At 64.1% G+C, this 13,286-nt stretch overlaps 2 protein-coding genes across 2 annotated transcripts; one reads left to right on the top strand and one right to left on the bottom strand.

The window, feature by feature from the left end:
* Window positions 1-2,616: 2,616 nt before the first annotated feature.
* LOC125753306 (basic proline-rich protein-like) lies at window positions 2,617-5,808 on the bottom strand. Its single transcript, XM_049099204.1, has 3 exons — window positions 5,634-5,808; window positions 3,342-4,399; window positions 2,617-3,240 (listed from the first exon to the last, which is right to left on the bottom strand). Exons 1-3 carry the CDS (start codon window positions 5,806-5,808, stop codon window positions 2,617-2,619), a joined length of 1,857 nt encoding a protein of 618 aa, XP_048955161.1.
* MLNR (motilin receptor) lies at window positions 5,807-9,803 on the top strand. The gene is made up of 2 exons (XM_025478348.2): window positions 5,807-6,620; window positions 7,576-9,803. The coding sequence occupies exons 1-2, from the start codon at window positions 5,807-5,809 to the stop codon at window positions 7,965-7,967; spliced, it is 1,206 nt and encodes a 401-aa protein (XP_025334133.1). The 3' UTR covers window positions 7,968-9,803.
* Window positions 9,804-13,286: the final 3,483 nt, after the last annotated feature.

The following is a 13,286-nucleotide window of genomic DNA, read 5'->3' as shown; positions in this document are numbered from 1 at the left end:
AGGACTATTTTTTATCTTACATGATAAAAAGGATGCCTGCTATGGGAAATTTGCCAAGGAAAAGATTTTTGGAATGGGTAGATTTTGAAGCCCCATGACTCTTACACACATCGTAATGGCTTGCATCTGTGGAGCAGTGCGCTCCGCGTGGTGTGCAGTGCTTCGCCGCAGTTACCTTCCGTCATCCTCCTACCTGCTGTGTTACATGTGAACTGAAACACAGAGGAGCTTCGCACCTGCCAACGTCCAGGAGATTGGAATCCAGCTGGGTGGTCCAGCGCCCCCACACTTGACCACTGTCCTCTGCGCTCTCTCCCACGAGTCCTGAATTCAGTAAGGAAATCAAATTAATAACTGACTTCAATGTTGCCTTTATACGAGTATTTCTGGAGTGCTTTCTGCATGCCAAGCAGCTGCTAAACACTTCCCCCGCCCGAAACAGTCGGCAGCCCTCTGAGGAGTGAGCAGAGATCCGGCAAGGACGATCTGCTACCAGGGTCGCGCTAAGTGGGAAGCTCTAATTTCTTAAGTTTCATCCTTTGATACTTGACTCCCTCTTTGAGTTTACCCCCAGCCCGGAAATAACCCACACTCTTAAATACTCCCACATCCAAGGAGGCAAGTACCTTTATTTCCCCTTCCACAAATGAGACAAGCGAACATATTCAAAAAGGGGATATAGCTACGATGTGGATGAACCTGGAAAACATTAGGCTAAATGAAAGATTAACCAGACACAAAAGGTCACATGGCATATGATTCTATTCACATGAAGTACCTGGAACAGGTAAACCCACAAAGACTAACGGAGATTAGTGGTTGCCAGGGTCTGCAGGGAGGAGGAAATGGAGAGTAATTGCTTTATGGGCCTGGGGTTGTATTTTGGAAATGTTTCAGAACTCCACAGAGGTCGTGGTTGCACAACACCGTGAATGCACTAAGTGCCACTGAATTGTTCTCTTTAATATGGGTAATTTTATGTTGGGGAAGTTTAACCTCTTTGTTTTTTTAACGAATATAAGATGAACCTAAAGACTAACATACAGGGCAGCCCGGGGGGCTCAGCGGTTTAGCTCTGCCTTCAGCCCAGGGCCTGATCCTGGGGTCCTGGGATCGAGTCCCACGTCGGGCTCCTTGCATGGAGCCTGCTTCTCCCTCTGCCTGGGTCTCTGCTACTCTCTCTCTCTCTCTCTCTCTCTCTCTCATAAAATCTTAGAAAAAAAAAAAGACTAACATACAAATTGCACAGGACTAGAGAATCCTGGACATCATCAAATCAAAATAAACTGGCCTAATCATTACGTCTATTTTGCTAAGACACAAGCCAACTTCTCACTTGGTGATTTTCAGACTTCCTGACCTCCTTGGACGTTCCTACTCCTTTGAGTGGGTGCGTTGAATCTTTTACGGCTGTCCATGATAGTGACTAAGGGATGTGGCCCTGCCTAGGCCCAAGGTACCAGCTCTACCTGACATACTTAATATTTCTAGGATGATGCAGCGGTCTTAGAGGAAAAACTATGTTTTTCAGCTACACAGTTTACCAATGACAACAGCCATTCAGTAAGAATGTTCGCATGTAGTATAAACCTTGCTTCTCACGGCCTGTGTTCTGAAAAGTAATCTCAAAAACCAAATTTGAGGAAAATTCATGTGTTAGACTCAAGTAATACTAACAATTCATGTCTGTACCTTTGATTCAGACCCATTTAAACCAGCATGAAGTCTACTGTCTAATAATCACTGGTATCCAGTCCCTATAAATCTGGCTCAGAATGACCTCCAAAGGGGGAAGAGGGTACAACCGCAAGGAACCCGGGAGTACACACACTTGCAGGAAGAGCGTATACGGTGTAAAACCATATAGGTAAGAATTTTTTTAAGGGCCACAAGGGTTTCAAATATACTATAATACTATAAACCCACTGTAAATAAAACAGTACGGCACTGCCATTCCTTTGGGAAAATAAAAATGGAAAAACTCTGCAAAAGAGCCGTGGGAGAGGCCTAGCCCCTCGAAATGACCTGTGCACGCACACACAACACAGAAGGAACAGAACAGAAAGCCCATAGTCCCAAGAATATGCAAGAATTTAGTATTTGATAAAGCTGGCACCTCAAGGCAGTGGAGTAAAAATGAGCAATTCAATAGATGATGTTGGGACAACCTAAAAATTAAAATTTGGGTCCGTATCTCACAAGCACCTTACGCAAGAATGAAATTCCAAACGAATCAAACATTTAAATGTGAACAATGAAACCATTAAATAAAAAATGTGAAAGAAATCCTTTACAGTCCCGGCATGGAAGCGGCCTTGCAAATCGTGCCTGAGCACGCAGAACGCACAAAAAGGAACATTGATTATTTTGATGCCATATAAATAAAAACTGCATAGCAGTTTGTTTTTTCTTTTTGTTTTTTCGGGGTTTTTGTTGTTGTTGTTATTTTGTTTGTTTTGCAGAGCAGTTTTTTATTTTTTTTTATTTTTTTTTATTTTTTTTTGTTGTTGTTGTTGTTCAAGCAAATAGCAAACCTAAGGAAAAAATATTGCAATTCGTAGTCCAGAAAAGGGCTAATCTACCAATCTCTCTAATACACGAAAACATAATAAATTCTTAAATACGGGCCGACGAAGTCCCCGCTGCGCGGGGCGGGCCCAGCGGGGGACTGCGCGGTGCCAGGAGACGCTCAGCTCGCCCACAGCCAGAGGAATCGACGCGGTGCAGAGCCGAGGGGCCGGGGTCGGCGTCGCCCGTGAAGCCGCAGGATCTGGGGCCCGCGCGGTCCCGGGGGCGGGAGACCGGGTCGAGCACCCGAGGGCGGCGTCCCGCACCCTGCGGCCGGGTGTCCGCTCCCCGCGCCCCCTGCGCACCCCGGCAGACGCCCCCGCCGACCCCGGCCCGGCCGAGGGCTCCGAAGGTGCCGGGAGGGGCGCGGGCGCAGGTGCGGGCCGAGGCGCGGCGTGACCGGGGCGTGACCGGGGCGTGACCGGGGCGCAGACCCGCGGGCCGCTCCTCCTGGTCCCCGGGGTGCGGGACCCGAGCACCCCGGGCCAGGAGGCCAGCGACGGACCGCGCGCCCCTCGGCGGGGCTGGGGTTCGGGGCGAGGCCGGGGTTCCGGGGCGGGGGTGGGGTTGGGGGGCGAGGTCGGGGTCCCGGGCGAGGGTCAGCGGGGCCGGCCCGCCGTGTGTGGCCGGGGTCCCCCGTGGCGGAGCTGGTCCGGGCCCCCGCAGCCGGGTCTGGAGCCGGGGTCGGCACCCGAGGAAGCGGCTGTCGCGACGCCCGCAGCCCGAGGTGCCGCAGCCGGCGTCGGGCCGCAGGTGGGCCCCTCCCGCCGGGCCTGTCCCCCTTGGGGCCGGTGCTGACGCCTCGCGTCGCGCGGGCTGCGGATGCGCCTGCCGCCGCGCCTGCCTCCCCCGCGGCCCAAGGGCGGCGGACCTGCGGAGCCTTGGGGCTTGGGCGGCCGGGTGGCGAGGTACGCAGTGGCCCCAGGCACTGGCAGCTTCGGGGCGCCCGCGGCCGGAACCCGGAACGCGGCCACCACGGGGCACCTGGCTCTGCCGACGCCGCGGCGCCCGAGTTCGCCCAGCCCGGTGCGCTCCCGGGCCGAGGGGGCGCCCCCTGGACGGGAGCCCCGCAGGGCGGGAGGAGCGCGCTGTGGGCGGGGCGCGGGGAAGCCCAGGGCCGCAGGCGGGGGCGCCCCGGGGAGGGGGTCGGCCACCCGGGGGGCGTCCCCGGAGCCCCGAGGACCGACCTCCAGGCCGCGCCCGCCCGCCCGCCCGCCGCCCGGGTTACCGAGGACCGGGCCCGCCGCGCGGCCGGCGCGCATCCCCGCTCGGGCGACAGCGTCAGGGGTGCCCGCCCCGCAGCCGGGGGCGCCAGGGGAACCCCCAACGGAGGCCGAAACTGCATCTTCCGTGCGGGGGGCGGGGGGCGGGGGGCGGCGACGCGGAGTCGCTGACTGGGGCCCCTGGAGTTTTGCGGGGCCTGGCGGTGCCCCGGAAGGCGGGATTCCGAGGACGGGGCGGGGGGGGGGGGCAGGTGCCGTCTTTCCTAGAGCCGAGGGCCCCGCTGAGAGCAGGGGAAGGACGGGGTGTCGGGAAGGGAGGACGGAGGAGGACGTGGCCGGACGGCGGGAGGCGTGGACAGGGGAGTAGGTGCGTGCGAGCGGCCCCCGACGCAGGGCCCGGCGCAGGCGGTGAACCTCGGGTGGGCGCCCCCCGGCTGCCTGCGGGCGGGGCGGGGCGGGGCGGGGCGGGGGCTCCCCGTCGCCAGGCGCTGGCTCGGTGCTCGTCGGGGGCGGGACGACAGCTAGAAGGGGCGCGGCGTGGGGGGCGGTCGCCTGGGAGCGACTGTGCGCGGCTCCGGGGGTTGGGGGGCGAAGCGGGGAGGTGAGGCCTTGAGGCGGGGGGGGGGGCAGGGAGAAGGTCGGGGAGGACTGCGGGGGGCAGGGGTGGGGAGACCTGGGTGGGGGACGGCGGGGGATGGGGGGGAGCTGCGGGAGGGGTGCTGGGGGGCACTGCGGGGGGCGAGTTGGGAGGAGACTGCAGGAGGGGCTGGGTGGGGGGCTGGGTGGGACTGCGGACGCAGGTGGGGAACTGAGGGAGCAGGTGGGGGGCCGAGGGGGCAGGTGGGGGACCGCGGGGGCAGGTGAGAGACTGAGGGGGCAGGTAGGGGACCGAGGGGGCAGGTGGGGGCTGCGGGGGCAGGTGGGGGACCGCGGGGGCAGGTGGGGGCCGCGGGGGCGGGTGGGGGATTGCAGGGGTGGGGATAGGGATATGGGAGGAAGTGAGGGGCGCAGAGATGCAGGTCCCGGGGACGACGCGCGGGGAGGGGTCCCGGCAGCCGCCGCCTGACACCCCCGAGGACCCCTCGTCCGCGGAAGCAGCCCCGGGCCCCGCGGGCGGAGAGTGACGAGAGGGTCGCGCTTGGCTCGGGCCCAGAGGCTCCGGGGACACGGAGGTGCGGACGAGCGCCCCGCGCGGGCCACCTGCGGCCACGAGGTCAGGGTGGGCCTCCCCGGGGTTGGGGCGCCTCCTACGGGGCTGGCGAGCGCCCCGCTTTCTTGGTTAGCGGATCTTTTGCACGAAGAACTTGAGGGCGCGGAGGGTCCTCCGGGGCGTGGTTCTCCGCAAGCAGCGGCTCAGGGGCTCCGGGGTGGCCGGCGGGGTCCGCCCTGGGACTCGCCAACCTGCAGAAGCGGAGCCCTGGGCCGGCGACGCGGGGGCGGCCCGAGATCGCTCCGTCGGGGCAGGGTCAGATCCAGGCCCGGGAGGGACTCGGGGTTGTGGGGGACCCGTGCTGCGGGCGCGCGGGCAGCCTGTCCGGGGCGCAGCCGCCAGCCGGAGTCCGCGGCCAGGTCCCCGACGCGGTCCCCCGGTGTCCTCGGGGCTAAGGCGCCCGCGCCCCGCCGGGGTCCCTGGCCCGCCCCGCCGGGGTTCGGCAGCCGCTTCCCTGGACCGGGCAGGACTCGAGCGCCGCGGCCGCCCCCTCGTTCCCGGTGGTTTCCCTCCTCCGCGCCGAGGAGAGGGCGGGGGGCGGCGGGGGAGGGGGAGGGGAGGCGGGGGGCGGGCCCGGGGGCGGGCCCGGGGGCGGAGACTGCGCGGCCGGCCGGGGAGGGCTGCGGGCCGACCCCGGCGGCTCAGAGCCCGGGCGCTGCGGACGGGAGGCGGCGAGCCGCGTGGTGCGGGCCCCGCGGAGGCGCGCGTGCGGCCGGCGGTGCGCTGGGCCCCGGGGCTGCGGCGGCGGCGGCGGCTGCGGGGGCGGCTGCGGGGGCGGCTGCGGGGGCGCCCGGCCTGCGCGTCCATGGGCGGCCCCGGGAACAGCAGCGACGGCGCGGAGGGCGCGCAGCTGCCGTGCGACGAGCGCCTGTGCTCGCCCTTCCCCCTGGGGGCGCTGGTGCCGGTGACGGCCGTGTGCCTGGGCCTGTTCGCCGTCGGCGTGAGCGGCAACCTGGTGACGGTGCTGCTGATCGGCCGCTACCGCGACATGCGCACCACCACCAACCTGTACCTGGGCAGCATGGCCGTGTCCGACCTGCTCATCCTGCTGGGGCTGCCCCTCGACCTGTACCGCCTGTGGCGCTCGCGGCCCTGGGTGTTCGGGCAGCTGCTGTGCCGCCTGTCGCTGTACCTGGGCGAGGGCTGCACCTACGCCACGCTGCTGCACGTGACGGCGCTGAGCGTCGAGCGCTACCTGGCCGTGTGCCGCCCGCTCCGCGCCCGCGCGCTGCTGTCCCGGCGCCGCGCCCGCGCGCTCATCGCGGCGCTCTGGGCCGTGGCGCTGCTGTCGGCCGCGCCCTTCTTCTTCCTGGTGGGCGTCGAGCAGGACGCGGGCGGCCCCGGCCTCAACGGCAGCGCGCGGCTGGCGCGGGCGCCCTCCCCGCCGCCGGGGCCCGAGGCGGCGCTCTTCAGCCGGGAGTGCCGGCCCAGCCCGTCGCAGCTGGGCGCGCTGCGCGTCATGCTCTGGGTCACCACCGCCTACTTCTTCCTGCCCTTCCTGTGCCTCTGCGTCCTGTACGGGCGCATCGGCCGCGAGCTGCGGAGGCGCCGGGGGCCGCTGCGGGGCCGGGCCGCCTCGGGGCGCGAGCGGGGCCACCGCCAGGCCGTCCGCGTGCTGCGTAAGTGGCGCCGCCTGCGGCCCCGGGCGGCCCCGGGCGCGGGGGGTGGGGGGGCGGGTCCGCGGGGCGGGAGGGTACGCTGCCCCTGGCGAGGCGGCCTGCGGCACGCTAACCTGGTGGTGCTTTATTATTATTTTTTTTTAACAAACCACTTTTTAAAAAAAAAGATAAGAGACACACACAGAGAGAGGCAGAGAGAGAAGCAGGCTCCGTGCAGAGAGCCCCACGCGGGACTCGAACCCGGGACCCCGGGGTCACGCCCTAGGCAGGGCCAGGCAGGCGGGCGCAGGCGGGCACAGGCCTGCAATGGCAGAGGGCATGGGCAGCCCCAGGAGACGGGCAGGGGCAACAGGATCCCTCCAGTGGGGCCTCCCCCCCCCGCCTTGTCCTTTCATCCCTCTTCGCGTCCCCTGCAGGCAAAGGAAGCCTCACGCCCCCCCCCCCCCCCAGATGCCAGGCAGGAAAAGTGGGTTGGATTTTTACATTTTTGTATTGTGGGCTTACTTTGCCTTACATTAAAAATTTACCCTAGAGGCAGCTGGGTGGCTAAAAAAAAAAAAAAACCTAACCTGGTTTAGACTTAGTGTTAAGCTATTCTGCAGGCTGAAGTCAACCAGGCCCATATTTAAAAGAAAAAAAAATTTTTTGCACAGACCTGTCGCGGGACTGTTTGCAACGGAAGGCAGAGAGCCTGCCTCCGAGTAGGTCTGCGGGAGGAAGCCGGCGGGGGCGGCTGGTAGCAGGTGGGTCCCTCCTGGCCCCCTGCAGCCCTAACACGCGTGCGGCTCTAAGCCCGAGTCGCGCAGTCTGCGGCCTGGTGCTTCTCCTGGGGTGCGGTTTGGCCGCGTCCAAGTTCTGTGGAAGGCGCTTGCTGTCCCGTATTGTTTCCGATGGTCTCGGGGGCCCAGGGCTGGCGGCCGCTGGAGCTGACGCTGGCGCCCGCCTTGTTTTGCAGTGGCCGTGGTGCTGGCGTTCCTGGTGTGCTGGCTGCCCTTCCACGTGGGCAGGATCATCTACATAAATACCGAAGACTCGCGCATGATGCACTTCTCTCAGTACTTTAACATCGTGGCGCTGCAGCTCTTCTATCTGAGCGCGTCCATCAACCCCATCCTCTACAACCTCATCTCCAAGAAGTACCGGGCGGCCGCCCGGAAACTGCTGCTGCCCCGGCGGCCCACGCGGAGACGTGTCTGCAGGAGCGGGGCCGTGGAGGGGGGCCCGGGGAGGGCCGCTGCCGGCTTGGCGGAGACCGGCCCCCACGGGCACACGGCGGCGTCCCCCAGCGCAGCCAGGCAAGTCGCTTCCCGCCACGACCCTGGGACTTCAGGGAAAACAGGTGTGTAGGGAAACAGGCACGGACAGTGGGGAAACTGAGGCCGCCAGGAAGCATTGGGAAGAGAGGTCGGCATTCAGCAGCTTCAGCAGCAGCCTGGGCAGCATGATTTTTTTTTTTTTTTTTGAGCCAAGCTACACCCCTGCACCTCCCCGTGCCCCTCCAGGACGCTGACTGCAGCCCTGGGAACCCCACGGCACAAAGTGTGCTCGGGGGAGCGGTCCTCAGTGCTCGCCCCCTGCACGTGGGAGCTGTGGCGACTGCCCGTGTCCCGGCTCGAGAGTCAGCGGAGAGAGGCCGCCGGAAACCGTCGCCTCCGAGCCGAGGCTATTCGCAGGGTCCTGCTCTGGAGGAGGCTGTGCGAGGGGCGGGAGGACTCCTTGAAGGCCTGTGGAAGGTAGCAAACAGCTTAGGGGCGAGTGACAGGACTCCTGGGGAAAGGCCAGTGCTCGGGGTGCAGGGGGGCTCACAGCGAGTGGGAGAGTTGGGGGCCAGTCCCGCCTCCCGGACCTGCAGTGCGAGCAGTGGCCAGAAGCGCCCCCGGCTGCCCCCCACAGCTGCCCAGCGCCAGGCCCCCCGCAGCACCAGGCGTGGCCTCCCCGCGAAGGGACAACCGATGACATTTTATTTATTTTAATTTTTTAAGACTTTTATTTATTCATGAGAGACACAGAGAGCGAGAGAGGCAGAGACCCAGGCAGAGGGAGAAGCAGGCTCCATGCAGGGAGCCCCATGCAGGACTTGATCCCGGGACCCCGGGGTCACACCCCGAGCCGAAAGCAGATGCTAAAGCGCTGAGCCACCCAGGGATCCCCAGCCGATGACATTTTAAAAGATCGTCACTGCACCTTAGCGGCCTCAGCGTGGTGGGCCACGTGCTGTCCTCATTCCTGTCTTAGGGGTGACAGACCCGAGTGTCCGATGTCGAAGGGGGGAGCGGGCGAGTGTGAGGTCCGGTGTCTAGGCTTCTCGGCCGCTGCGGGGACGCTGTTGTCGCCGCAGACGGGAGTCCACGGATGCAGGGGGCCGGGTGACAGCGTGGCGGGCCTTCTGGCCAACGACCCGGTGACCGTTTTGTGTTTCACGGTTTAGAACCCAGCCCTGTTTGCAAGGGCTGCCACTCCCCCAGCTCCAGGGGCCTCCCCGGTCCCCGCACTGTCCCCTTAACATGCTGGCGACGTCCTGTCACTTTCACACGGGGAACCAGACACAGCGACGCAGCCAAGTCCCTGTGAAGGGTCCCAACAGCATGGCCCTGCCCTTGCTGGGAAGCCACCGGGACCCATCCCCGAGCAGTATGTGGCGGGGCTACTTGGTGAATACTGGCAAAAAGGACTCCGGTCAAATACGGTCACGACAGCGTCGACACCCGGGGCCCGTTGTCTCACGCAGCAGCTCCTTCCCCACAGAGCCTCCCTGGTCCGGGGAGGGGAAGCCTGTGCGCAGAGGTCCACGGGGGACCGGGGGACTGCGGGGACAGGCCAGCCCTGGTGGCACTGGGCAGCCTTGGCGCTCGCAGACTGGCTGTCAGGCCACCGATGCTGCCCCGCAGAAGGTCACGGGCCAAAGCCGACCGCTGTCCCAGGCGGCCGTAGATCCAGAGGCAGGGCCCCGTCTCTTGAGCTTTTTCAGTCTGATTCCAGAGAAGAGGGGTTGGCATCAGGCTCTCCTGTGGCCCGAGCGTGTCCCCAAGTCCCTGATGCCGAGTGTCTGGAGCCCCCCTCCTGCAGCCTGTGAACGCCGGGTGCAGTGTGGAGGGAGCAGGAGGTCCGCGGACTGTGCCCCCCGCCCCCCGGGCCGGCTGGTGGCTTTCCTGGTTCACAAAATAAAAATGTGTCCTCACCGCAGGTCGTGGTCCACAGTATTTGAAACATCGTTGCCAGGTCCAAGTTGTTCTCTCCCCAGCTGTACGGTCCTGGGCTGCTCGGAGATCCACCCCCCCCCCCCCCCCCCCCCCCCCCCGCCCCGCACCCCAGGGCCCAGGGGCTGTGCCCCTCGCAGGGGCAGGGGCCTCTCCGACTGCCTCTCCTGTCTGCAGGCCGGACACGGCCAGTGGATGCTGAGTGTGTGACACGCCAGACAGCGCCAGGTGGGACCCGCTGGGGGATTAGGCCCGGTCCTGGCATCCACATCAGCCCCCTCTCTAATGGCATTTTCTCGTTTGAAGTGTGTAACTGTCATTCAGACGAACCCACAGGAGACGAGCCTGCGGGATAACATGTCGGGGTCACTCTTGCAGACGCTCCTCCCTTTTCTGTGTGAGGCATTTCCACTCCAGGAAACGGGAAACGTCCCAAGGAGCTGCTGCACAGCCCCCCCACCCCCCCCCCGCGGAACCTGGAGTCCCCGTGCAAGTCCTCGGGCGGGGGGGGGGGGGGGGGGGGGAGCCGGGGCGGGACTCGATCCCGGGACCCCGGAGTCACGGCCTGGGCCGAAGGCAGCCCCCCAACCGTTGCGCCCTCAGGCGTCCCTAAGTCAAGGTTTAAAGACTCCTTGGTCATGGGTGTGAGGCACTTCGTTCCTGGGAGCCAACCTCCTGAAGGGTCTACGTTCTTAGGTGAAGCGTAGACCGGGACGGGCTGGGAGCCGCCTCCACACGTCGGCACCCGCCCTGGGAGCAGGCCTCTGGCCTGGCGCTCCGCGGGGGCCCGGCTCGGCGAGCTCTACGGAAGGGCACACGCACGCTATTTGTCCTCTTCCGAGGAAAACAATCCACAATTATTTCTTAAAAGATTGTATTTATGCATGAGAGGCCCAGAGAGAGAGAGGGGGGCAGGCTCCATGCGGGGAGCAGTTGCGGAACTCGATGCCGGGACCCCGGGGTCGCGGCCTGGGCCCAACCCCTGAGCCCCCCGGCGTCCCTAACCCACACTTGCTAGAGAAGAACGGGCACCTGTGCGTCAGGCCAGCCGGCGGGAGGGCGGAGGACTGGCCCAGGGTTGGGGGACAAGCCTTGCAGGACTCGCTCTGCAGACGACAGCTGTCCGCTCCACCGGCCGCAAGGGAGGGGACAGGGATCCTCAGGCCGGCGGAGGCCTGACCCGGAGGCGGAGGCAGCGCAGTGGGGCGGCGGGAGCTGCGCTCTGGGACAACGCGGAACAACGCGGGGCAGACACGGGCTGCGGTCCCGAGGAGCGGCCCGGGAGGTGGCGCCCCAGCGACCTCAGGCCTTGCCGCGTCCCCGCCCAGCCCAGCCCACGGAGGTCACCCCGCGGCCACTTGCACCTCGCCTCCCTCCCATCCCTATGCCCCCACGGTGACCGGGCTCATCTCCAAGACGCCCGAGGAACTTCTACGGCTTGTGATGATAGGAGATTAAAAAAAAAAAAAAAAACTTAAAAGAAAAGTGAATGCAAGCAGGTTTCGAAGTCACGTCTTCATTTTATTGTAATGGTTACACTGGTTCGTGACTGTAGCGTATACGTAGAACAAACCCCGATCTGTGTTTCTGTCTTACTTGCATGATAATTCATTAATTTGCCCTTGGAGCCAATATCAGCTCCCTTCCCTCCTTTTTTTTTTTTTTTTTCTCTTTTTTTAGATTTTCTCTCTTTTTCATGAGAGACACACAGAGAGAGGCAGGCTCCATGCGGGGAGCCGATGTGAGACTCGATCCCGGGACCCCGGGGTCACACCCCGAGCTGAAGGCAGATGCTCCACCACTGAGCCCCCCAGGGGCCCCCCTTCCCTCTGGCTTTTTATTCGTCTCTCAAATTCTCTTCTCAAACTTCAGCCCGCATCAGGATCCCCACAGGGTGTGTTCAGGCACAGGAGACGGCCCCTCTCCCCCGCAGTTTCGGATTCCCTGGGTTTGGGATGGGGCCCGGGACTCTACGTCTCTCCCAGGTTCCCAGGTGATACCGATATTGCCCATCCCGGGACTACCCTCTGAGCACCCGTGCTGTGGATTGTGCTCCAGAAAATGTGATCCGCAGATGGGAGGTATTAGCATCATTTGGGATCTTGTTAAAATGCATGTTCTTCAGGCCCAGCCCCAAACCTTCTCAATCGGGATCTGCATTTTAACAAGATCTGCAGAGGACTCCAATGCACATTAAAATGCGAGCAGCATTAATGCGGAGGCTAGACCCCTAGATAGCATCAGGGTCTCTGGGGATTGGACCCGGATGAAGCTCTCCAGGTGGCCCTAAGGTGCAGACGAGACTGAGAACCATCAATGAGCAGCGTCTTCCGTTCTCACCCTATCCTGCTGCCCCTGCCCGCCCTCGCCCGGCCTTCCCCTCTACTTACCCCAGGATAAAGGCAGAGATGCGAGGATGCTAATAAAGGTGGGGGTGGGTGCTGCTCCCCCCGGAAGCCTGTGCTGTTGCGCGGTCCGCAGGCCCTGGACCTCTGCCCGCGGGCGCCCGGCCCCCGCTGCTGCCACCCTTCCACCTGCAGGCCGGCGGGGCCCAGCCTGTCCCGCCACCCCGGGCTCCACCAGGTCTCCGGCTCCAGCAAGCACGTCCTGTTTTCCTTGTACCTGCTCTGGTGCCTTGCCCCTCGGGCCCCCAGGACAGGCCTGCTCAGCTCTCCATGGCCCAAGGCCTTGACCTCACATCGCGGGGCTCTGTGGGCAGCTCGGGAGCGGCTGGCCCTGCCCTGGGCCGGGGGCGCTGCAGACGCCCCAACACAGCCCCTCGCGGGTCAGGCCTGGCCTCCCGGCTCCCAGCACCACCAGGCCTGGGTCCCCAACACTCAGAGGCTCACTGCGCGCAGGGGAGTGGAGGACTTACCGAGGAGGACGCTGGCGCCCCGGGCAAGAAGTGGGCCGTGGGCAGTGGAGGGGACTTGGCGGCAACCACGGGGAGTCCATCCTGATTGCTGCGCCTCCACCGAGGCCGTCACCGTGTCGCCACAAGCTCCCGGAGGGAGCCCCGACAGTCAGTGGACGCTCAGACACCCGCAGCCTCACGCGAGCCCCACATACAGCTCGGTTTGCCTTTTCCCGCGCGGCCTACCTCTCCCCGGAACACTCCACCTGCACCCCGGAGGGAGGCTCGGCTGTGAAGTGGGGCCCACGGTAAAGGTGTGGGAGTCCGCAGCCAGACGTGCCCGACCCTACCGAGCATCGGGGGCCGCCGAAGGGCTCCCTGAAATGCAGACTCTGGGCCCACTCCTGGACGCCTGATTCCGGGCTGGGTGGGAGCCTGAGAACCAGCAGGGCCAGTTTCCAGGGGGTGGTGCTGCTGCTGGTGTCCAGCGTCATACCTTGCGGAGCGCTGACCTGAGTGACAGGAACAGGTGACACCCTCAAGGGGAAAGCTTATGGAGATCAGTGGGGATGCTACTTATGGTCTCAGCCCGGACCACGAGGTCCCCGAACCAGG

Source organism: Canis lupus, chromosome 22 (assembly GCF_003254725.2).
Source record: "Canis lupus dingo isolate Sandy chromosome 22, ASM325472v2, whole genome shotgun sequence".
Taxonomy (NCBI): Eukaryota; Metazoa; Chordata; class Mammalia; order Carnivora; family Canidae; genus Canis; species Canis lupus.
The sequence above is the reverse complement of the archived record's forward strand: the minus strand, read 5'-3'. Positions and strand labels throughout refer to the sequence as shown.